Genomic DNA, 25,585 nt, shown 5'->3' with positions numbered 1-25,585 from the left:
TCTTTACTCCAGCGGTGAGGACACTTCTTTCATTTGAGTGGGACCCGCTCCATATATACCACAGCTTGTTTCAGTTGAAATGTTAATAAAATAATATAAAAACTGCAGTAATGATCGAAGTGGCCGGGGACACCGTAGAGGGCCTGGACACTTTTTTCATATTACTCCAATTAGACCTGGCAATTTGACACGTGACACGCTAACACGAAACGAAACGACACGAAAAAAATGGACATGGGTTTTGATATTCGATACACGAAACACGAAAGTACACGAACACGAAATTACACGATAGATTTCGTGTCGGATATGGGTTTTCATTTGGGGTACACGAAATACACGAAAGTACACGAAATATTTGTAGATGATATTTATTATATATATGTTATGATATATTAAATATATAATTGAGTAAAAAGTATATATTTATATGTATGTGTGGATATATATTGTAGATACATTAACAAATTTATAGAGAATTGTATACAAGTATAAATATATCATTCACATTTAATAAATTTATAAAGGAAAATATATATTAAATCCATTTTTTGATTAAAAAATATATTAATATTTTTATATATAATATACACGAAAAGTACACGAAATATACACGAAACGATTCGGATCGGATACGGGTTTCAAATTAGGTACACGAAATTAATAACGGGCGGATACGGGTTTCACCTTCGAGTACACGAAACACGAAAATACACGAAACGAAAGTATACGAAACGAAACGATTGCCACCCCTAACTCCAATGCTATTTTCTCTGGCCATGTCCTCTTTACGTGGATCGATGCATGACTTGGGCTTCCGCTGCGGATGCTCTTACCTGCCATTGCCATCCAATAGGTCAATTTTTAAAATGCAGAAAGTTATTCCGTACAAGTAGTATATTCCATTATACTATCTCCCTCATTTTATATATAAAAACAAAAAATATGTATAAATTAAAAAAATAAAAATAAAAACGAGAAACGGCCAAAGGCATCACCATTTGATTTTCCAGAAAATAATTTCAGACAAACCGAGCAGAGCAAAGCAACCAACAACAAGTAGTAGTTTGTATATATTTCCCCCAATTTGTTTCTCTCGGGACCTCCGCCACTCCATCTCTCTCTCTCACTCTCTCTCTCTCCCTCTCTCTCTCCCTCTCTCTTTCTCTCCATCATCATAATCGGTTAGTTACTTCTTCACCTATGCACACAACTTTTGTTATATCTCACTAACAACTCTTATTATTTCTTACTGTTTTCCTGTGATTCTGATTGTTTTGTAGGCTGATTATAATTGTAGTGTAGTTCATTTGTTAATTTTAGGGCGAAATGTTCGGTGAATTGTTGTTGTCGAATGTGATAATGGCAAGAATTGTTGTTACTCAGTTGATATTTTGAATTTCGATTACTGCAACTCGAAGTTTTTGGAGTCGTTATTATTGTTTAGCTTGCGTTTGAATGCGGTAGTTTGTGTAAGCGGTTTACATTCTCATTTACTTAAATTTCGACTTGAGTTGATGTTTTGGTGATGTAAATTGTACTCCCTCCGTTCTCACGAGGTTGACGGGGAATCAGCACACATTTTAAGACTCTGATTAAGTATAGTTCTATAAATTAAATTAAAACTTTTCTTCTTCTGAATAAGAAGAATATTTCAAAAATAAGTTATAGAACTGTACTTAATTGGAGCCTTAAAATACGTGTCGAGCAGTGAAAAAAACATGTAAGAAATGAATGGGACGGAGGAAGTAATTGTTTATCAGGCGTTTGAATGTGATATTTTAAATTGGATTTTGTTATTAGTGAGTAGATATTTTGGAGTGTCAATTTTTTTTTTTGTAAACGTGTAATGTGTATACGCAAGTGATGATTTCAGTTAAAATTATTTGTCTCTTGTTATCATTTAGCTGGAGTTTGAATGTGATATTGTTGATATTTTGTTAGAAAAATATTTACTGAGGCAACGTTTGGATTTTTTTATATTTTTTTACAGTATGATTACTGTTATTTCCTGGTTCTTTGTGGAAACGACATCAAGATTCTAGGAGGGTAAGTATAATTACTTACCCTCCGAAGATACTGCTCTATGAACGGAATACGTTGAATATGTTTTGATTGATTTGTTCTATGTTTTAGTTTCACTCTCTTTTCTTGGTGCACTTAATTTTTGTTTTGAGTTTTAATAAATTGTTATTTTCTAACAGGTGTTTGAATTTGCTACATTGTAAGTGTGATTTTTTTGTTGTCATAGTAAGTGAGTAGAAATTTAGAGTATGGACATTGCGTGTTGTTTGCGGCAGCCAAATGTGAATTTAATTGGCGCTACTGCTGAAGGTACTAGCTATAGAATATTGGAAAGGTTCAACAAGCGTTCTCAACTTAGTTGCAAAGTTCTTGGCCATGCCAGGTTGTTTTTGGAAGATAGGCCGAGAAAGAAGTTGAAGAATTTTGGTTACTGTAGTAAGGGCAAATATTATAGTCGTTCAAGTTATCACAGCTCACTAAAATGTTCGAAATTAGGTTTTAGATATTGCCTTGAGATATCGAGAGGAGGGGCTCAATTGTGGAGGTGTCAAGGAAATGATTCGGTTGCTTTTATTGATGACAATGGTCAGATTGAATCCGCTGATAGTGGTGACCAGGAGAGTACAGTATTGGAATCAGATGGATGTTTAGAGGAAAATCGTGCAGTCCATGCAGAAGAGGCATCTGACATTCCTAGTTTAGAGGAATTACAGGCAGTGTTACAAAAGGCTTGTAAGGAGCTGGAGGTTGCACGGGTTAATAGTACTATGTTTGAGGAGAAAGCACATAGAATATCAGAAGCGGCGATAGCATTAAAAGATGAGGCCGAGAATGCTTGGAGTGATGTTAATTCTAGAGTGAGTTCTCTTGAAGAGATTGAAAATGAAGAGAGTAATGCAAAACAAGCTGTTCACGAAGCGATGACAGCCCTTTCTTTAGCTGATGCGAGGCTTCAGGTTGCAAGCGATTTGCTCGAGGTCGCAAAACAAAGGAGTGATTTTGTGGAATTAGAATCAAATTCTTTGAGAAAAGAGGAAGAGGCCATCTCGGCTGCTCTAAACGATATTAGAGCTTGTGAAGCTACATTGTTAGACTGCGAGACAGAGCTGAAGCAAGTTCAGATCAGAAAAGATATATTGCAAAAGGAATTGGACAGACTAAAGTGGGTTGCAGAAAAAGCGGATAGTGATGCTCTGAAAGCCGAGGAAGATGTTGCTAATATAATGCTTCTGGCTGAACAAGCTGTAGCTTTAGAAGTCGAGGCTACACAACGTGTCAATGATGCTGAGATTGCTCTACAGAGGGCTGAGAAAAGTTCTCCTGCATTACTTTTAGATGACTCAGAAAGTATACCTCAAAATGGATTATTGTTGCACGAACAGGATCCGAGTGAAGAGGTATTCTCTGAGGAGAAGGAAAATTATGAACATTTGGTTGATAATATCGTTGTTAAAAGCAAAGATGTAAAGCATGAGACCACTTCTTCGATTAGCGATGTGTTATCAGATAACCAGTTTAACATTGGCAGCCAAAATTTAAAAGAATCCAGTGACCAAGAAAATGGGAAATTAAGTACTACAATGTTACCAAAAGAGGCTGAAATAGAAGCAGAGAAGTCTAAGAACACGGTCCAAACAAAAAAAGTGGAGACACAGAAGGATTTTGCAAAAGATAGCTCACCACTTAGTGCTCCCAAGGCATTACTAAAGAAATCGTCTCGCTTCTTTTCTGCATCTTTCTTTTCTTTCGATGTAGATGGGACAGAGTTTACACCAGCTTCACTTTTGCATGGACTTGTTAAATCAGGAAAAATGCAATTGCCTAAGCTGGTACTCGGTTTGCTTCTTGCTGGAGCAGGGTATGATGCGTTAACATCAGAATAAACCTTTTCATTTTTGTTAGTTCTTTTTCGACAACTTGTATGCCGTGCTTTTATTCCTGTAATATTGCTTTCTATATTATTTTTGTTCCTTATGCTTGAATGTGTAGTATTCTGGTTGTTCCTTTTCCATGAAGGGTACTAGTGTGAGCTACCTTTTGATCACATGGTGTTGGCACTTTTCACAGGGTTGCATATTATGCTAATCGCTCTGAGAGGTTAAATAAATTATTTCAACAGCCATACATCATCAGTACTAGTATTGATGAAATTACATTGAAGGCAGAGCCTGTAGTCCGCCAAATCAGGAAATTACCCAAGAAAATGAAGAAGTTACTGGATAAGCTTCCTCATCAAGAGGTTTATACTATAATGCCTGTTTATCTTAGTAACCACTGGATGTAATCAAGCATGCTTGTTTGATTTTTTTAAAGTTATTACTGTTCCTATCTGATAGAGTGTTTCATGCTTACCCAGATAAATGAGGAAGAAGCTTCCCTCTTTGACATGTTGTGGCTACTGCTTGCAAGTGTTATATTTGTTCCTTTATTCCAGAAAATACCAGGAGGTATAAAGTTTCCTTTTTGATTGGCTAGATGTGAAATTAAAGCCATCTTATCTTTAGCCTTATCATTATGTGATATGTTTCTTGTAGTTGTAGACTTCTTTCTGATACAGTACTTGCTTATATTTTGTGATGAGTTTATATTGTTTTTCTAGCTCCTTTGATATATTTACAATCAGTTTTCTTATGTTTTAGTTTTATAAATTTATTTATTGGGCTTAACTTTATAGTACAATGATTTTATGTGTATGATCTATCTGAATGACATGCTAATATTGCAACCCCACTTAAGTTGCAGCCATCTTCACTTAATTCAGTTCATTTCACTGAGAGTATTTTTCTGTTTGCTTCAATGTTTAGGCAGCCCTGTTCTTGGTTATCTGACTGCCGGTATTTTGATCGGACCTTATGGGCTGTCTATTATTCGTCATGTTCATGGAACAAAGGCAATAGCTGAATTCGGTGTTGTCTTCTTGATGTTTAATATTGGTCTTGAGGTGTGATTTGTGAAATCTCAGAATTTAACTTGTTGCATGACCTTTAAGAAGTCACTACTAGTTTTTCCTATTTCGAAATTGAGAATCGAAGTCAAAATTTGGTTATCATTTGCAGCTTTCTGTGGAAAGACTAAGTTCCATGAAGAAGTATGTTTTTGGGTTGGGTTCTACTCAGGTAAATGAGATCAATCACTTTCAGGCTAGGGCATTAAATTTTAAATGTTCACAGTTTCCTTATCTTATAATACATGAAACAGGTCCTTGCAACTGCTATGGTGGTTGGTTTAGTAGCTCATTTTGTTTCGGGACAAGCGGGTCCTGCTGCCCTTGTCATAGGCAACGGTTTGGCCCTATCCTCCACTGCTGTTGTCCTTCAGGTTACTATCCTGATCAGCTATGTCTAACTATATAAAAGGATGAATTATATATGAATGTTATTCATCACTCTATTTAGCTTTTGACTTAAAAGGAGTACCAGACTTTAAATGGTCTGGTTTCTGATGCTGTAATGAAAAATGGTTCTAGAATCTAGACATCAGTTATTAACAATTGATTAATATTAAAATATGTAAGGGTCTCCTTGTAGGCTCGACTTTCAGGTGCCTAGATGCTTGATGGGATACTATTCTTTGCCTTTGTTACCTGGACTGTATGGAAGTGTCCAACATGGATATGTGCCCAAGTTTCGATTTTTAACCAAATTTATGAAACTGTATTAATTTAATAAAGCAAGTGTCCGAGTCTCCACATCCATGTCCTAGTGTTAAGTGTGCTATGGGTACTTGAGAAGATATCAATAGTCGGGGTAACAGTAAACTCTTTTGCCCTACCAAGTAATATATTTAATTAAAAAAGCCAAAATAATGATTATATGGAGTCATAAATTTACATTTTGCATCCGTTGCTTATTTATTTTTTAATTTCCGTAGTACTATTTAGTCTTCTGTTTTATCTCTTGGTCATTAATTTCTTGAATTTACTACCACAAAAACAATAAACTGACAAGAGGTTCGATATATTATCGAGAAACTAACACTGAATAATAGAAATTAAGATAAATAGTTATACTGATAAGATCTACTTTCTCAGTACAACCCTTAGCATCCGGGAGGCCAAGGTCTCTCCTGTGTTCTAGACTCTTCTCACAATTTTCATAATAATAAACCATAATTCCTGAGCTCTTATCTATTTCTTCCGTGACGAAACTACTCTTCTACCCTTCTATAAAAGACAAATGCCTCTGCAAAGTTATGTGCCAGTTGCTTTCTTTCTGGGAGTATACGTGTGCTCAAATTTTTATATGTTTTGCCGTGTTACTAGTAGTCCTTCATTGTCTTCTTTAGCAAAATAAAAGATTCCATCTTACATATATATATATGTATATATATATGTATGTATGTGTGTATATATGCGGAGAAAGTTAATGCTTCTTCAGTAGAGCACGCTTATGCTCAGCTATGACAAGATCCAGCATCAGACTCTATTTGGTTCAAAAAAAAATTATGATTCGTCTTTATTGGATTTTGGTAGTAGAATAATTTATATAAAATTATATTTCATTTAAAATTGCCTATAAAAAAAAATTCAATGGTCCTAGCCTTGAGTTCAGGTTTATATGTTAAATGAGACCCAGAGTTGGGATTATTGAAGATGCTTGTATTCTACTGTATATTACATATATAAGCTCTCTCTTCTATTACTATGATTATCGTGTAGAAGATTTGTCCCTTTATGATGGGTGTTATGGTGTTTGCTGTTGGTCAGCGATTAGCTGATGACACTCAAACAAGTACTTTGTAGCTATCATAAAAGTTATTATTGTGGGATTGATAGTTTGCTATAGATATGTAATAAGTATGTTATATTACCTGTTCAACTAATCAAAATAAATACATGCTACGTGATACTATGTTAATAAGTTAAACTACCTGTTACAGGTATTGCAGGAAAGAGGAGAGAGCACATCACGTCATGGACGAGCTACATTCTCTGTGTTACTTTTCCAGGTAATTATATGCTCTTCAAAGTAATGTGGTCTTTGCATTAGTATAGTTATGGAGCCGTTGATTTAGTTTCTGGCTCTTAGTACGTCCTCTTGAACCTATCTCGGCTTTGCTGCACTGTACCTCATGTACTTGTAGTATATTCTAGAAACCTGCACGGGGATCCATGGTAAGGTGAGCCATTGGCATTCTGCAACTATCATACTATTGCACCTCCATCTTCAATGAATTTCCTCAGCTTCTTTTTCTTTATATTGAATAATATATATTATGTTGTGGTTATAAGTTTTAGCTTTTTGGCTACTGGTTTATAATTTCACCGTTTTTTTGTTGTTCACTATTTTACTTCTCAGGATTTGGCGGTTGTGGTTCTGCTGATACTCATACCTCTCATTTCACCAAACTCTTCCAAAGGAGGGGTAAAATATCATATAGACATATGCTACTTAGTCTATCTTCTTATTAAGTGGAATGTTTCTGGCTGTTTCCAGTAGCATCCTTGATTTCTTATCTTTCCATCTACTTGAATATATCGGACCATGTCAGGCTAATTAGTATCATTTCTCTTTTAAAATGCTAATATAAAAGAAACTGAATATTATACTCCTGTTACTTTGTTGAATGGAGAATTGAAATGCTTATTTCAACCACTGCCATGAATGCCTTTTTCTGCAGCAGGTATTCTAGATAATGCATAATTTTCTCCGGTGCCTGTAGGTTGGTTTCCAAGCAATTGCTGAAGCTCTTGGATTAGCAGGTCTTAAGGCTATTGTTGCTATTAGTGCCATTATTGCTGGAGGACGCTTGGTACAATTTCTTTTCGTGTAACACTTTTTACAGTTTTATGTGATTTAGATGATATCTGTCACAAATTTTATGGTAATTAATGACCAACATTACAATATTTATAATGCTTACCTGCAGCTTCTTCGCCCGATATATAGGCAAATTGCAGAGAATCAAAATGCAGAAATATTCTCTGCGAACACGCTGCTGGTAATTCTTGGTACAAGCCTCCTTACTGCAAGGGTATGTTGACTTATATAAGTAGATACCATTTTGCATGTATTCACCCAAAAGAATACCCCTCAAGTACTATGTTTTGTAAAAACAGGCTGGACTTTCCATGGCTCTAGGTGCATTTTTGGCTGGTTTGCTCCTTGCCGAAACTGAATTTTCCCTGCAGGTGGAATCAGATATTGCTCCATATCGTGGCCTTTTATTAGGTCTTTTCTTCATGACGGTAGGCTCTTTATTTGCATATCGACAACACCCAACTATGAATGTCCTTGTAGATTATAGGAAATCACTTGTACGATTTATGTTATAGTAGGTTGTAACTTTTGGTTTCTTTGTTAGACCCAACTGTTTATTTGATTGTTTTGTTTTTGTTTGTATATACATACTTTTTTCCTGGATTTTGCATGCTATTATGTCAGCTATGTTACTGCAAGTAGTCTCTTCATTAATGTGATATTTATTATAGATAATCATAATCATATGCATAATACTGTTGTATATGTGTTTCATCATTACTGTTTTGTGCTGTTTAAGCTAAGGTCAACACACGTCTTACCATCCTTAGACCCTTTTGTACATGTCTATCATTTCTGTTTTGTGGTGTTCACTTTGCGGGTTGTTGAGGTAACAGCGTCCATTCTTCAACCAAGTAGAAGAAAGGTCTGTGCACATAACCCATCATAACCGGATGCACTGGGTATGTTTGGTTTTAGGTAGCAACTTTAGGGAATTTGATTATTTTTTTTAAATTCAACTGCAAAGGATATCATAAAAAAAGGACGAGGGTTTTATGACTTGATTATATTTTCAGCTTTAAGTGTCTCTTAGGTCGCTGCAATCCAGATCTTGAAGTGAATTTATTGCGCTCCTGTAGTCAATTACTTATTTGCTATACATATTACATAACCTTTTACTATTACTACAAATGGAAGCATTTGTGAGTGTAGTTTGTTGTTCATGCATTATATCGATCAGTAATAATAATTACTCTTATTCTTGCAACTAACATGATATAGCCTTTAACTTTTAGGTTGGAATGTCCATAGATCCAAAACTTCTTTTTTCAAACTTTCCAGTTATTATGGGGACACTGGGACTGCTTATTGGCGGAAAAACCATATTGGTAGTACTGATTGGAAGAATATTTGGTGTTTCAACTATATCTGCAATAAGAGTTGGCCTTCTGCTTGCTCCAGGAGGGGAATTTGCATTTGTTGCTTTTGGTGAAGCTGTTAATCAGGTTTCACTACTGAATTCTCTTGCTGTTAAATTCTCTCAATTGACAAACTCTTGTGTTGTTTCACATATAGACGTTCAATAAAGCTTTTGTATTGTAATTTCCTGTAATTTTTATCTTTTACTTAATTTTATCAAGTTATCGGCATAGATATCCTGGGTCGTATGTGTTTCAGTATTAATAACCTATGGTAGATGTAGTGTGCCATATAAGGTTAGGCAACTAACTTAGCATCCTCAAGTGAACCAAAAATTACTGGTATGGCTTATCTATACTATAGTATTGAAGCTGAACCGGAGATCTTAGGTATGACTCTGATTCTGTTAAAATTATTGTTTCGAAATTTTTTAGTTTTGTTAAAACAAATACAAGCTTCTAAATAAGGAGCCTAAATACTATGATATGGAAATAATTTGGTAAAATATATAGTTAGATTTGTTTTATAGAATATGTGATCCTGTTAAGCCTTCCTTGTACATGGAGTTTTTGGGAGAGCTGGGAACTTAACATGGTTACCTTAAATTTTTGGGATAGTTGGTTACTTGTCAAGGGTAAAAAAAGATGTACTTCTAAGATTAGGTTTTTAGTAGTATATGGCTACTTCAGCCATGTGCTACTTATCAATAATTTTAAAATATTATAAAGTTTTATATATCAGTACAGATACAGGCACTTGGACACATTCTGAATGAAAATCCATATGATCTGATGTTCATAAATTTTAAATACAGCTAAGTGTTCTGATTTTGAAATTTAGGGTTCAACATAATTACGGAGCAGTCACTAGTTCAGTAATGAAGCTGTAGAAGCTCTTTTCCAGGACCAAAAGTGTAGTAACCTATGCACAAACTCTGTAAAAATAAAAACATTCCCACAAACCTTGCCCTAATCGATCCATTGTATAGGAGAATGAGTTCAGAAATTATGTTGCTATCCTTTTCGTAGACTAAATAAGTCTACTTCATGAAACATTTCTTAAAGTGGATGTAGATTAGTACTAAGTATGAAATTCGGATTTATGGAATTCGTGATATAGGGACCAGATAGTGCTTGTTTTCACAGTATCTTATTATTTAACAAGTAGTAGATACTAGATTTTATAATAATAAAGTTCTTGTTGTAATTTAATTTCTTCTTTATAGTTGAGCTTTATCATGTTTAGGATCCAGGAGGATCTCAAACCATAAGTGATACTGTGCAGAAAGATCAGATGTACTAATAGTAACTTTCTCCAATGTACTAATAGTAATTTTTCCCAATAGAGAACTGGGTTTGATTATTAAAAAAAAGTAAAACCTGTCAGGGAAACTATAGAACAACTCACTCTCTTTAGATATTAAGTTGCACAATGTTCAAGGAATTAAAAACTATGTATCTAGACTTCTATTATGACAGTCAATTAACAGCGAAATTCTTGTATATGTGTCCTGATTATGTAACTTGGGTTAATATGAAAATGTACACTTCACGTGTCACTTAATTAGTTAGATTTCGTAAGTGAGCTATTGGTGTCTTTGAACCTAAATTCCAGTTACTGCTTCAGGGTATCATGTCATCTCAGTTGTCCTCTCTTTTGTTTCTTGTCGTGGGAATCTCAATGGCACTCACGCCATGGTTAGCTGCTGGCGGCCAGCTTATTGCTTCTCGTTTTGAGCAGCAAGATGTGAGAAGTTTATTACCTGTTGAGAGTGAGGTATGACTTTTAAATTATGTTTCTGCAATAAATTTGTAGTGAGATGCATCTGATAATATTTTATCTCATATTAATTCTTTTTATATAAATGTCTTCCTAAATCCACTGTAAACTTATATTTGTTTTATGAAGCCACATAGATTAATATGCTTTAGTCCCGGCTTTATAAAATTTCATTTTCTAAACGTGTGGGTCCTAGTATTTAGTCAGTGCCCGTTCACTTGAGCAATAGTTCATTGTAAGTCTTTTTTATTTCCACAGAGAAATGGTAGAAAAGTCTAATGTTTTTAGGATAAAAAAGCAGTGAGCTTTTATAATACATGAACCATTGTAACAAAGGCGATTAAAGGCAGGCATATTTAGTTTCTGAGTTGGCATTGATAAGTACAATTGGTGAAATATCTGATGGTATTCTATGGAAGCATTTGGTGGAATTTTTGTATATATCTTTAATGTGTTAAAGGTATCTGAGGGTGTAACACCTTTTTCTCCCTTTCTATTTCCTGCAAAATTATATTATAATAGATCATGCTGCAGGGACCATACTTTATACTCCTTATGTAGTGATTGGTTTCATCCACAATAGTAATAATGAGGTAGATTGATTTTATTTCTCGCACTTTAGGTTGTAGAAATATTTAAGTGTTCAAAGTTGCACTTACAGCTCAGATGTTGCTGAATTTTGTCGAGATCATATTTTTTTATACGCCTACCTTCTCTCCTCTCCTCCCTTCTCTTTTTGACTTTATTTTCTTTGTCTTAACGTTGCCTCGGACTATAATATGATGATTTGATTTCAGACTGATGATTTGCAAGATCATATTATCATATGTGGATTCGGACGTGTTGGCCAGGTATCGTCAGTTCTCCTGATCGATAAAGTTTTTATCTCTATGCTGCTCTGTATTGATAGAGAAGACATATCTTTTGTGAATTTTGCTAACTTTAGATCTGTATCTGGTCAGATCATTGCACAGCTTCTTTCTGAGAGACTAATTCCATTTGTCGCTCTTGATGTTAGGAGGTATGTATCATGTCTCTGTCTTTAAATCAAAGTAAACTGATCCATTGATATTAGATACATAAATATAATATTAACTGCCACTAATGGTCTTCGGTGATTCACAATAGTTATTCTTTCCATATCAAGTTGTATACATACTCTACTTTCCGTAACAAAAATGGTTACTATTTCTTGATTTTGTCTTTGTTAATTCTGAAATGAATATTTGCTGGTGAAATGGATTGTATATGGTCTGCTGACTGCTGTAGATCCTACAAGTTTCAAACAGATATATCGAAGTACCACCTAACTAATGTCAAATAAATTTACCTGTTCCGCATGGTGGCCAAAACCAAAATTTATATGACAGTGGTAGTTGTGTAAGCATATGGGGAGAACCTTGTTAATATGGCAATCTGAGATGCTGTACTGCTCTGGCTAAAACTTGTAAGAAGGATCTGACACATCACAAATGTAAACCAGGGACGAGAGATTAGCTTGCAGAAGCGTTCATTAAATCATGTGCTGAATTTCTAATCCTCAAGATAATTCTTTTGCACAAGATTCTTGCTTTGTGGTAATATTTAAACTTTTCATTTACTGGTGCCTGATAAATATCTACATATGTAGTCTGTTATCTTGGCAACTTGAAATCACAAAGCATCAGATTTTCGATTTAGAACGAATGTATCATTATGTGCTTGTGGAAATTTGCTAAAGTAGTGTCCAATCAACTATAAATGTATGGTGTTTTGTGATCTTTTTTGTTTAATTCTGTGATCTTTTTTAGTTTACACTATATTACCATATATGTTGCACAGAATCTTTAGATTTTGCAAACCACCCTTGTCAAAACCTAGCAGTTGCCGAGGATCCTACCAAAAAAATGCTGTAAAACCCAAAAGTTTTAGACTGAATGCTATACGTGTCCAATTCAAAATCATTTGTAATATGTCCATGCGCTTAGATACTTTGTCATCTGGATATATAAGTTACTTGTAGTCTCAGCAATAGCATTATACAAAAAAAAAAAACTCACTTGCAGCGATAGAGTAGCTGTTGGGCGTGCACTTGATCTTCCTGTATACTTTGGAGATGCTGGTAGTAGAGAGGTAAGTATATCTGAGAAATGATAAGTTATTTAATGAGTTCACCTTATCACCCCTTTCGGCATTTCTCTGCATATTGTTTGTCAGATCCTCCATAAAGTTGGTGCTGAAAGAGCTTGTGCTGCAGCAATAACTTTAGACACTCCTGGGGCAAATTATAGAACTGTGTGGGCTTTGAACAAGTATTTTCCTAACGTCAAGACTTTCGTACGAGCCCATGATGTGGATCATGGACTTAATTTGGAAAAGGCTGGTGCAACAGCGGTATTTATTTATGAACTGCGTCTATTTACCTTTTTTCTCATTCCCGTATCAAACTTTTCTCAAGTTATTAATGAAAAAATTGGATATCTGAACTGATTTTTATTTCTGACTGCCGTTACTCGTGTATTTATAATCTTAAATTTTGAGTTGAATGTTTTATAGGTTGTCCCAGAGACCTTAGAACCAAGTCTCCAGCTAGCAGCTGCAGTTCTTGCACAAGTAAGTAGTATGGATATGTTGCTGAACTCTATTATGACTAATGAGTTTTTACCAGCCCTATCTTCCGGTTGGAGTTATTGATGGCATATGATATATGTAATTTAGCAACAAATGGCAAGTCTCAATTAGTAGATGAAAATACAAAAGTAAATGGCAAGTCTCTGTGAGACCTCCATTATAAAATGAGTCTTCTCTATCATGGATTATATTTGGCACATGATCGGGAACTTATTTGTTAATTATGTGGTTGGTGGTTGACTGTGTTCACAGATCATCTGTATGGATCAGTATGCATTTGCAAAATGCTCTTTGTTTAATATGAACTGCAAATTTGTTGCCATGCAACTCCATGTACAAAAGCTGTAGTATGTGAATGTCATGAAGATATGATATAGAATATTACTTTAGTGAGGCTGAGCATATGGGATATGGAAGTGAAAGCTGAAAGGCTATTGATCTGCACTGAATCTAATAGCTGTAATGATACTGGTTATCAGTGTTTGAGCCTGTTTATGGAATTGCTGATATCGTAGACTTGCCCTAATTAATAACACAGATTCATGTATATTTTGAACAATCTTTGATAAATCCTCATCTCTTGTTTTAATGATAGGCCAAACTGCCAATGTCGGAGATAGCAGCAACAATCAATGAATTTAGGTCCCGCCACCTCTCTGAGCTTACCGAGGTATTTAATCCTTGTGATTTATAGGTTGTTTTCGTACCTAATATATATTTATTTTCGTTTTGGTGAATTCAACATTCCTGAAGTTAACAACTTTTTCTTGCATGATATGTGCAGCTATGTGAAACTAGTGGAAGTTCTCTTGGTTATGGATACTCGCGGATTATGACTAAAGCCAAGTCTCAGACTACAGATCCTTCAGATATTAACCAAGTACCTGAAGGAACCGTGGCACTGTAACAGTGAATAAGAACGCAGATTATGAAAACCAAGAACCGTAGATAAAGACAAATTAAAAAAAAACCTCAAAGGCTATATAACAGAAACTGTAAATTGTACAGAAATATCTAATATACCAGCATAATACCCGGAAGCAAGACTAAATTTTCCATCAATCCTCTTAGGGCTCATTCTTTCAATTAGTAAGTGCTAATAAGTGTTTCTCACAACTTTTGTCCAGGCAGAATCTTCTTGTTTATCGGTGAAGAATGGAACCTTCTTTCTATTGTGACTTTGTGAGGTGTCTTGCTTAAATGAAATTATTTGAGCAGGCGTTACTGTTAACTGATGCCTTTCGGTCATTTTGTACCATATATATATCAGTAGCTAAGAGCATAAGAGCATCTCCAAGGGTGATTTCTAAATTTGTTAGTTATAATGATTATGTAAATTGTTTATACAAGTTTTTTGCTAACAGTTGAGAAAAACACTCCAATGAGGTTATGTATAATTTTGTCAACTTAAAATTATACATAACAGCTTTCCTAGTTCAACAAATCTGTTGAATCAAACATGATTATCTATATTGTTTTTGCTAAAGGGTGATGATTGGAAAGTATTTTTTTTTTTACATATCATCTAAAAGTGCCACTTATATGACACATGGGATAACATATAGATATTTTACTAGGTCTCAACTCTTGAGACCTTGGAGATGCTCTAACAGTTTCCTGCAGATGCCAAGTTTGTTTGCGTTCAGAAACGTAGGGCAAGAAACTGATATACTCCCTCCGTTTCAAATTAGATGTCCACTTTAAAAAAATCACATAGTTTAAGAAAAGTGGTTGTTCACAAATTAATTGCATTAAATGATCAAAATATGTGGAATGAGATTGATCTAGGAAATATAAATAAGAGACATGTGGAGTAGAATTGACTTTGGAAATATGATTTTGCATCGAAAGTTGAAGTGGACAAGTAATTTGAAACAAAAAACTTTTTTGAAAGTGGACATGTAAATTGAAACGGAGGGAGTATTATTTATTACCATATTAAACTGATATATTCTATTTATAACAATCTAAATATTATTAACATACTATTTTTAAATTATAACCAACCAATATAGCCAATATCATTGAAGCACAATATCTTACAATTTTACATAATATCTTACAGGTCTAATTTTTTTACGATTGTTGGCAATTTAGCCAATGATTATAGCCAACGTCATTGGAGATACTCTTAGGGGGCGTTTGGATTGAGGTTGAGAATGTGAATTGGGAATGGAATGGAGGGCATGGAAATGGGAATAGTATGGTGACCCAAAGGGTGGAAAGGGTATGATTTAACCACCTAAAAGGATTGGGGTTCTCATTCCATGTCACCAAATAACTAATCCAAACACTTGTTATGGGATTAAGGTTCTGATTCCCCTTAACCGGACTCATTAACCATGAATCAAACACCCCTTTAGGATTTAAACAATGAATGAAAATCATATGCATTATGGGCAGGATTTTAAAAAAATATAAAATATACCGAAAAATCTAACAAAATCTATCACTATGAAGACCATAATAAACACATCTGTATTTAAATATCATTTGGTTTTAATGAATTTTAAATAATACTAATTAAATATTATCAGATTTTTAATTATAAGTTTAAAAATCCTGATTGAATATAAACTGAAAATCTAAAAAGTCTAAAAAAATTCCTCTTTCAACTATGTTAAAAAACAAAAATTAACCAGATTCAATGAAGGTACAGTAGGATGGACGTTGTTGACCTCAAGATGGAGAAGAAAAACGATAATCGATGATAAACGAAGTGGACAAATAATTACATGAATATACGAACTATTATATAGTACGAGAGATAGATAAAACACACTTAACCATAATTGCAGCAAATAATGATAGTTGGTGGTCCTTATTTTATACCGTATATCTAACATTCACCTGCTAAACATAATTTAAAATATAATAAAAGGAGAATAATAAGGGTGTTATATTAAATATAATGAATGGTTAGATTGTTGGCGTACAGTACTATAATAAAAATGTGTGATTTACAACGAACTCTGCTCGGTCATAATATAAGATAATCAACATATTCATCTACAACAAAATATTCGATACTCCTTTCGTCCCATTCAATTGTATACATTTTTTTCATTACTCTGGCACACATTTTAAACCTCTTGTTAAATATAGTTCCATAACTAATTTTTAAAATTTTCTTTTATTTTTATATAAATATATAATATTATATTTTTATACAAAAACTCTTAAAAATAAATTACAAGAATATATTTTATTGAAAGTGTTAAGTTCTATGGAGTACATAAAAACATTGGAGTATTGGAGTACAAATCATAATTTTTTAGTTTGATCCTATATAATATCTTTGATTATCCAAATTTTGATATAATCTATCATTTATAAGTTGTCTTGCACATAATTATCAATTAATCATTAATATCTTTCAACTTTAACAAGTATTAAGATTATTGCTCTGCTTATTAGTTATATTGCAGAACATAGAGTCTTATGATTTATAAAAGTAATTATTCTACCATTTGATCACGATGTTTATGTTGCAGAACATAATGTGCAGGTTGTCAAATATTTACAAATATTATTGGACAAAAAAAATTGAAATTTAGATGACTAGATTACATTTTATCAAATTTTGTACTCCAATACTCCGATTTTTTTTATACTCCATAGAACTTAACTCTTTATTGAAATATTAAAGTTCGTGTCACATTTCGGTCCCACTTATACTATTTTTTGCTTGGGATCGAGGGAGTATCACATGGATGCTTTAAACAAAACATCAATTTTTATTTCCAAAAACTTGTAAAAAATCTTGACAGTATTGTTTTAATTTAGAAATTACTGTAGAAATTATCTCTCTCCTTGTCCTCGAGTCCCTGGTATGTGGGAGCTAACAACGGAAATGAAACAGACCATAACAGCACCGCCAATCACTCAAATCCTCTGTAAATGTCACACATAATTGCCTCTTTCGTTTTTCTCCATCAATGATGATTCTCTTGCGGCTTCTCCCTCTCAACAAACTCCCCAACGGCGTCGTTTCGTTCCAGCGCTCAATTTTTCGAAATCTAAACCCTAATGTCGCTTCAACAATCATCTCTCGTTATTCTACAGGTATATATATGCTTTTCGTTATTTATGTTTGTGTGTTTAATTGTTATGATTTTTTGTTAGTAAGTCTGAATGTTGGAGCTAGGTGACTTTGGACGCGTAATACAGTGCACTGTCTAATTCTAATTCCGTAATGTATTATTTTTGTCTTTATAGGTGAAATTTTCATATTTTGATTTTTTAAATAAATTATGTAGTTATACTGTCAATAAACCTTTAATTTGTGTGTCCAAATTTAAATTTTTATTTATAAAAATAAAATTTAAAAAAGAATAGTTAGATAACTATTTGGTGACCTTGAGTTGCATGTCTCATCTAATCTGGGAAGGGGAAGTATTGTGGCAGTTTAGCTAAACTTATTTTTTGAGGAATAAGCCCCTGCTTATTTCCGGAGAAAAGTACATGTAACTCTACCTTATTGTGAAATAAGCTCTTATTTTTTTGGTAAATAACGAATATAAAATATCTTCTTAACATTTATATCTAAAATAATAATAATATGTATTTTTTTTAAAAAATAAATCCTTAAATTTTCAAAAAAAAACTCCCAAACAGGGCCAATGGCCACAATTTGGGACAAGTGGGAGTATGATTTGAGGTTTATTTTAGGGAAAATTAATTTAAAGGTCCTTGAACTATTAGTGTTTTATTGTCTGGGTCCCTGAAATAAATATTCCAATATCCGGGTCACTTATGTTTTCTATTTTCTTATTTGAGTCCTTCCGTTAACTGAGATTCTAACGGACGTTAGAATCTCGATGACGTGGCAAGTCTCTTTACACGTGTATGTGAATTTTATTTTACAGGTCCCTAAACTATTAGTAATTCTGTGTTTGTAGCAAGTTTAGCAAGTTTATGCTTGTAACTGTTCCTGCCTTTTTACATAATTTATATAATCTGAATGCAAACGTTGAAATAATGTATGCTAAGCTTGAAATTGCATGAACTTGCAATTAACCTCATTAAAAAGACAACCAGATTTATGCCAATATAACTTAAAATCATCGTATTCAAGTTCAGTCTGCACATAATCATCAAACATTGGCATTGACAATACATCCAACCTTTGATCATAAACATGTTCAACCTTACCTCCTTTGTAGTATTTAACCCCATTCGTGAATGCGAATTCACCCCCGTGATGAAAATGTAAAGTTACATTAGAATCCATCTGCAAGATTAGACATGATTATACATACGATTAGACGAGTAAAAGATTAAATAGAGTATGTAAAGCATTATTACTGAGAATTACATACCTTAAACCCCGATATAAATCTTCAATTGAGAAAATTCCTAATTGGTTTAAGAACCCTAATTGCGCTCTTGAAAACCCCTGAATCGCCTCTTGTTCCTGACTTGTACTTGTGTCTGTCTAAATGCTTATTTTAATGTATTATTGTATTTATGTTTTAACTCATATTTTTATGTGTCTTAATTTACTGTTTATTTTAGTTTTTTTATCACATACTAAATGACACGTGTAAAGAGACTTGCCACGTCATCGAGATTCTAACGTCCGTTAGAATCTCAGTTAACGAAAGGACTCAAATAAGAAAATTAAAAAGATTAATGACCCGGATATTGGAATCTTTATTTCAGGGACCCAGACAATAAAACACTAATAGTTCAGGGACCTTTAAATTAATTTATAAAAATAAAATTTAAAAAAGAATAGTTAGATAACTATTTGGTGACCTTGAGTTGCATGTCTCATCTAATCTGGGAAGGGGAAGTATTGTGGCAGTTTAGCTAAACTTATTTTTCAGGAATAAGCCCCTACTTATTTCCGGAGAAAAGTACATGCAACTCTACCTTATTGTGATATAAGCTCTTATTTTTTTGGTAAATAACGAATATAAAACATCTTCTTAACATTTATATCTAAAATAATAATAATATGTATTTTTTAAAAAAAATAAATCCTTAAATTTTCAAAAAAAAACTCCCAAACAGGGCCAATGGCCACAATTTGGGACAAGTGGGAGTATGATTTGAGGTTTATTTTATTTGTCATTTTGCTTGCATATTATTACTTTTGTTTTCCGACTTTTTCGCACGCAATTTCCAACTGCATAGTTAAAATTATTATTTTTAATTTTTTCTTTTTTTTGAATAAAGATATCAAACTTGTACTTTAATTTACAAAAATAAATAAATTAAAAAATAATAATTTTAGCTATGCAGTCAATGCACTAAATAATCAATTACTTGGCAACAGAGGAGTAGTATGAAATTGAGAGTTGTTGTACCTGTAAAAATGATGAATGTGGTTTAACTGTAAGAATGAAATGCATGAAAAAGGAGGTTAAAGTTCAAGACTGCATTTTGATCGAAAATAGTAATGATAATGTTAGTTTAAGTTGATGTATGATTAGATTTTTTTTTTTTTTTTTTTTTTTTGCAATTAACAATAACTAGAATATATGGAGATTGATGGTTATTCCCCACATTACTATCTCTTACTTGTTTTAGTTGTGGTGCAGCTTCTACTGGTACTAAGGTTTCAGCTAAGATTATGGACGGGAAATCAGTTGCACAAGATATTCAAGATAAGATGACTGTTGAAGTATCCAGAATGAAGAATAAATTTGGTGTCGTTCCAGGGTTAGCTGTTATACTTGTTGGTGATAGGAAAGATTCTGCAACATATGTAAACAAAAAGAAAGAAGCCTGTGAATCTGTAGGAATCAATTCGTATGAGGTGTGTTTGCCGCAGGACTGCAGCGAAGAAGAATTACTTGAACATATTTCAAGCTTTAATGATGATCACGCCGTTCATGGAATTCTTGTTCAGCTCCCACTGCCGTCTGTATGCTTCTAGTTCTAAACATATTCCATTTTTTGGTGAATTACACTGCACTGAACATTAAGAAAGAACAAATATTATGAGTGGGGTCACCAGGATAATTTGCTACTGACAAAAGATAAATAAAGGTAATTTGATTTATTAATATAAACTTCACGCACGCACATATATCGGTTCCTTTTGTGGTGATAGACTACTTAACATGGCTAGTATGACTACTTTGGACTTGGGCTCTTCTGTTGAACATCAATCTTTTAATTCCTGTTTTTTGAGTTCCTTTTTTAGGTGACGAAAATGTAAGATGGAATTTGAGCTGCAATTTTTGTTTTTAATTATGCCGGTACTGGAACTTAACTATTGGCATATACTATGCCTTCCTTTCAAATCCTCAACCTCTTACTTTCTCTCTTAGTGAGTGACCTAAAGTGATAGTGGTAGCCATAATTGTTTTGGGCTAAGGGGGATTTTCCGCCACAGGGCTTCCCTTGAGATGAAAGCAGAATATTTTTCAACATTTATGTGCATCTGTGATGTTTAAAGAGGGTGGTTAGCCTGCTTGCATGTATGAAACCTCCTTTAGTATGTCCGCATAGAATACTACTACCTCTGTTCCTTTTTATTAGTCGCTTTGACTTTTTGCTCATATTTTGAGGTGCAATAAAAACGTATCTTATTCACTATTTTTCAAATAAAAATATAGATGTTAAACTTTTATTCAGAAAAAGAAAATTTGAAAAATAATACGTAGAAGTATGTTTTTTGTACACCTTAAATTACGTGCACAAAGTCAAAGCGACTAATAAAAAGGAATGGAGGGAGTACTATCTACTTAATCTATACAAAATTTTCTTAGAGAAATTCTACATTTATAGAGAAAGAATTAATGTAGAGTGGAGGGAAGCCTTACTTGTTATATATGTAAGATATTCTCTGGAAGCATGATTACATTTTTATTAGCAGCTCTACTGCACTAGTTCACAACTCGTTACGTAGTACTACACTCATTCCAGTTCCATGGAACCTTAATTTGTATCGAGACAATTTTGTAATCTTATTAGGAATTATGTAGAGGTGAAGTGATAGGTGAAGTGATAGGTGAAGCCAAAAATCTTCATATTTCATATCATTTTCAAAATTTTCAATGGATCTATTGTCTGTACATATCTATTTAGATTTTTTATGATAAGACTATTCTAGTAGAGTTCTGTGAGGTTATGGTTCGACATCTGTTCCATACAAGAACTTAATCAAAGATTTTGAATATGTAATATAGATTTTTTGTTTTTAGAAAATTAGATGGGGATGTAACATAATTATCAATCTTTTTTGGACTACAAACCAGCATATAAATCAGCGGTACATCCTAAATGCTGTTTGCATCCAGAAGGATGTTGATGGATTCCACCCTCTGAACATTGGTCGTCTTGCAATGAGTGGAAGAGAACCATTATTTGTTCCATGCACCCCGAAAGGATGTATAGAGTTGTTGCATAGATACAATGTTGATATTAAAGGAAAGCATGCTGTTGTTATCGGTAGGAGCAACATCGTTGGAATGCCTGCTGCTCTATTGCTTCAAGTAGTGTTTGCTTATTTACCTTGTTACTTTGTTTTAACAATTTAATATTTTTTCAGTTTCTTTTGTCATTAATTATTTCTTTGTTAGAGAGAAGATGCTTCCGTTAGTGTAGTCCACTCCAGAACTAAGAATCCCGAGGAGATCACGAAACAAGCTGATATTATAATCTCGGCTGTGGGGAAACCAAACATAGTCAGAGGTAGCTGGATAAAGCCTGGAGCAGTTCTAATTGATGTTGGAATAAATCCGGTTGAGGTGAATACTTATCTACTTATTTATCAAGTCTCAAAATATGATAATTTCTCATACAAACTTGTGCTGTCAAGCTCTAACTTGGACGCATATTAAAATGCTTAATTCTGCTCCAACATCATTTCACTGGTATGAATAAAAAAGAGTACATTCTTGTGCTATTGATCATGAGATGTTGATAGAGAGGTACTAGTATGTAACCATGGAAACTTAAGATGTACTCGTATTAACTGCGATGCTGTTACAGGATTCTACAGACCCTCGAGGCTACAGAATAGTGGGAGACATCTGTTACGAGGAGGCTTGCAAGATAGCTTCGGCTATTACACCAGTCCCCGGAGGAGTAGGGCCAGTTACAATTGCAATGCTTCTTCTAAATACTGTCACCTCTGCGAAGAGAATCCATAACTGCAACTGAATTATCCAATTGTAGACTATTATCATTATTTTCTTCCTTTCTTTGTTTGGCTTCTGAGGTCAGACACCGGAAGCAGTTCACACGTCAATAATTTAATATGACAATTTTTTTGGGTGATGATCTATATGGTCCAGCTAAAGCGAGCTGTGCCTGCCAAAAAATAAGGTCCATCAAGTAATATGCGATTGCATAATTTTATTTTTTTAGGTGTTTTGGTATTTAACTAGAACCCCGGTGACCAATATACAATAAGCTGGTGGCCAATGTCAGAGCCAATGCGCGTATTTGGGTGAATTACGTTTTATTACATGTTTTTGTGACAGGAAGCTTCTACATGCTAAATATATTTCTTATATGTTGGGGCAATGTCTTGTTTTTCTGTCGTCTTGGTTTGGGGCATTGTGATTTTTGAGCAACATGATTAGATGAATTTATTTATCGTATAGGATATATGGGATACATTGAAGTTTGTCCGGGTAGACAACAGGTTTTCAATGATTAGCAAAAAACAAGTTTTCGATGAAATAAGAAAGTGATTGATGGGGTTTTGAAGGTGGAGGGAGTAGAGGAGATGCATTAGTGAAGATGAAAAAGAGAATAAAGGGCCTTGAGTGGTACTGGTGGTAGAACTTTGAAGATGATGAATAATATGAAACTAGCATAAAAGTCCGTGCTAGGCACCATAATTTATAATATTTATTTTAAAATTATATATTTTAATTTTAATTTAATTTTTTGCATAATATGTTTGATTATAATTTTATAAATATAAATTTATTTTAAAAATCAACTAATAATGTTAATAATACATGATTCAAGTTATATGGACATATTATTATTCAACTTGAACTAACACAACATAATTTATATATGAACCGTTTATACTAATATTAATTTGTCCAGTTGATTGTTCAATCAAAATTCGATAATTAAAATTAATTTTAGGTCAAATTAAATTAATTTGATATAATCATATGATAGACGATCTTTTTTTTTTTTTTTACAGAACTTTAATTGAACTTTAGCTAGGGAATATATAGGATCCTACTGTAATACAAACTACTAAAATACAAACTAAATATAAACTGATGCGATTAAGTAGACTAATAAGGGTTTCGGGATCGGGGATGGACCCCGAGATGGGCCTAGACGGGGTCTAAGTGGGGCCTAGTAGGGTCGGGGCGAGACCTAGTGGGACAATGGTGGGGCCAAGTTTTGACTCTTAAGACTGTTTGGAGCCTGTCATGGGCCTGTGCGGAGCCTTGTCAAAAAATATTACATGCTTCTTTAAAAAAATTTACGATGATTATTTATATATTAAATCTGGTGTTTCGAAATTATTCTCCTAGTTGATTTTAACATTATTTGCATGATATGTAACTTGATTTTTGGTCTAACTCCGGTCACTTAAATAAAACTTGGGCCATATTCTGGACGACGTGGATCCGATCTTAAAAAGTATGCAGAAATATGATCTTTTTAGATAAAATAAAATAAAGATCAACATAACTAAATTAATTTACACTTAAGAGTTTGAAATAGTGTCAGTAACATGTAATATATAAATATACATATAATTATCATAAATAATATAAATAAACTTTTTGACACATCTCATTCTAATCCTAGAATTTTTCAAGTCTAAGTACCTATTCTTGACAGGCTTATTAAGCTAAATAATTTTAATGTGCAATTCAAATTCACTAAATTATTTAATGATTAACGATATATAGATGAGGTCCCTCGCTCTCCTTTTTTTTGTTCTCTTTCAGGTCACACACATACGATTGAGCATTTATTTTGGTTAACCGAATATCGAAGCGAATTAATTTAATTTCTATTCATTTATGATTTTTGTATATTTCAATATTATTAGTATAATTTGGATTGTATATCAATCTTATTGTTAGTAATTTAGTTCGAAACTACTAATTTTTTATTTTAATTTTTTTCCTAATTTGCTAGTAATATTCTCTACAAAAATTTGATTTTTTTGTTTCGTTCTTCGGTTTTGATTGAAATATTAAATTCAGTTCAGTAAAATCAATTACTTTGGTTACGGGTGATATCAAATCATGGGCACAAAATTTATTAAATTTATGCAAATGAATATATTACAATAATACTTTTATTAATGAGAGCAATCAATATAAGTATTTATTGTGTACATAGTTCATTAATTAATGAGAATATAATAATTACATTAATTATTGGTATTTTTGCAATTACATTATAATTAAGGGTAAAATTGAGATTTCACGGGTATTTTTTTGACATATTTTGCTCTTGGTTCTCCTTTTATATATAAGAGTAGATGTTTCTGTGATTTCTTATGTCAAAGTTATTCAGAAACAATCATGCTCGGATATATCTATCTACTTCTATATATTAATAAAGGAGAACCAGGGTCAAAAAGAGCCAGGAAATTACAGATGAAATTACGAATATACCCTCAATTAAGATAGAATTTCAAAATTACCCTCTGCACTTTAGCTGTAATCTTTGTAAACGTATGAAATTAGAGCTTTTCGGAATCCAAGCGACCCGCATCGATTTCTCAGATTCTTGGGAATTCTTGGTGAATTGATTTAGATTGTGAGTACACCTATACTCCGCCTCCGGCAGTGCAATCTTTTGGCGTTGTTTTTCAGGCTTCTAACCTTCTGCTTCAGCGATTATAGTTAAAATTTTGTTGCCCTACTATTCTTTTGAGATGTTTGATTATAATATGCCTTACAATTATGCCACGCCTATAGTACGTTGAACGAGTCCGCGACACAACGCTTCAGTCCCCTTTCCCTGCTAGGCCCAATATCTCAGCTTTTGTTGGATTATCTTAAGCTTTCTTTTGTTTATAGATTGTTCAATTGGAATCATGTTAGTTGATTTTGGGTCGTTAGAGATTAAAATTATCATGGTGTTTTATTTTCACG

At 33.4% G+C, this 25,585-nt stretch overlaps 2 protein-coding genes across 2 annotated transcripts; both read left to right on the top strand.

The window, feature by feature from the left end:
- Positions 1-1,003: 1,003 nt before the first annotated feature.
- LOC108218830 (K(+) efflux antiporter 2, chloroplastic) lies at positions 1,004-14,780 on the top strand. The gene is made up of 21 exons (XM_017391951.2): positions 1,004-1,184; positions 2,205-3,883; positions 4,093-4,264; positions 4,382-4,472; positions 4,830-4,966; positions 5,082-5,141; positions 5,224-5,343; positions 6,904-6,972; positions 7,323-7,388; positions 7,687-7,776; positions 7,894-7,998; positions 8,084-8,212; positions 9,020-9,229; positions 10,770-10,919; positions 11,720-11,773; positions 11,885-11,943; positions 12,968-13,034; positions 13,119-13,295; positions 13,458-13,514; positions 14,128-14,202; positions 14,317-14,780. Exons 2-21 carry the CDS (start codon positions 2,274-2,276, stop codon positions 14,437-14,439), a joined length of 3,621 nt encoding a protein of 1,206 aa, XP_017247440.1. The 5' UTR covers positions 1,004-1,184; positions 2,205-2,273; the 3' UTR covers positions 14,440-14,780.
- A 2,479-nt stretch (positions 14,781-17,259) lies between these two features.
- On the top strand, positions 17,260-22,974 carry LOC108216326 (bifunctional protein FolD 4, chloroplastic). The gene is made up of 5 exons (XM_017389063.2): positions 17,260-17,597; positions 20,081-20,406; positions 21,746-21,982; positions 22,070-22,237; positions 22,482-22,974. Exons 1-5 carry the CDS (start codon positions 17,471-17,473, stop codon positions 22,650-22,652), a joined length of 1,029 nt encoding a protein of 342 aa, XP_017244552.1. The 5' UTR covers positions 17,260-17,470; the 3' UTR covers positions 22,653-22,974.
- Positions 22,975-25,585: the final 2,611 nt, after the last annotated feature.

Source organism: Daucus carota, chromosome 4 (assembly GCF_001625215.2).
Source record: "Daucus carota subsp. sativus chromosome 4, DH1 v3.0, whole genome shotgun sequence".
NCBI lineage: Eukaryota > Viridiplantae > Streptophyta > Magnoliopsida > Apiales > Apiaceae > Daucus > Daucus carota.
The sequence above is the reverse complement of the archived record's forward strand: the minus strand, read 5'-3'. Positions and strand labels throughout refer to the sequence as shown.

What these genes read in the sequence shown, in the direction of transcription:
- LOC108216326 (XM_017389063.2), top strand. Translation starts at nt 17,471, where the DNA reads ATGATGATTCTCTTGCGGCTTCTCCCTCTCAACAAACTCCCCAACGGC. An exon ending in TTCAGCTCCCACTGCCGTCT is followed by an intron (nt 20,407 to 21,745) that starts GTATGCTTCTAG and finishes ACTACAAACCAG; the next exon opens with CATATAAATCAGCGGTACAT. An exon ending in TTGGAATAAATCCGGTTGAG is followed by an intron (nt 22,238 to 22,481) that starts GTGAATACTTAT and finishes ATGCTGTTACAG; the next exon opens with GATTCTACAGACCCTCGAGG.
- LOC108218830 (XM_017391951.2), top strand. Translation starts at nt 2,274, where the DNA reads ATGGACATTGCGTGTTGTTTGCGGCAGCCAAATGTGAATTTAATTGGC. An exon ending in TTGCTTCTTGCTGGAGCAGG is followed by an intron (nt 3,884 to 4,092) that starts GTATGATGCGTT and finishes CACTTTTCACAG; the next exon opens with GGTTGCATATTATGCTAATC. An exon ending in TAGGTCTTTTCTTCATGACG is followed by an intron (nt 8,213 to 9,019) that starts GTAGGCTCTTTA and finishes TTTAACTTTTAG; the next exon opens with GTTGGAATGTCCATAGATCC.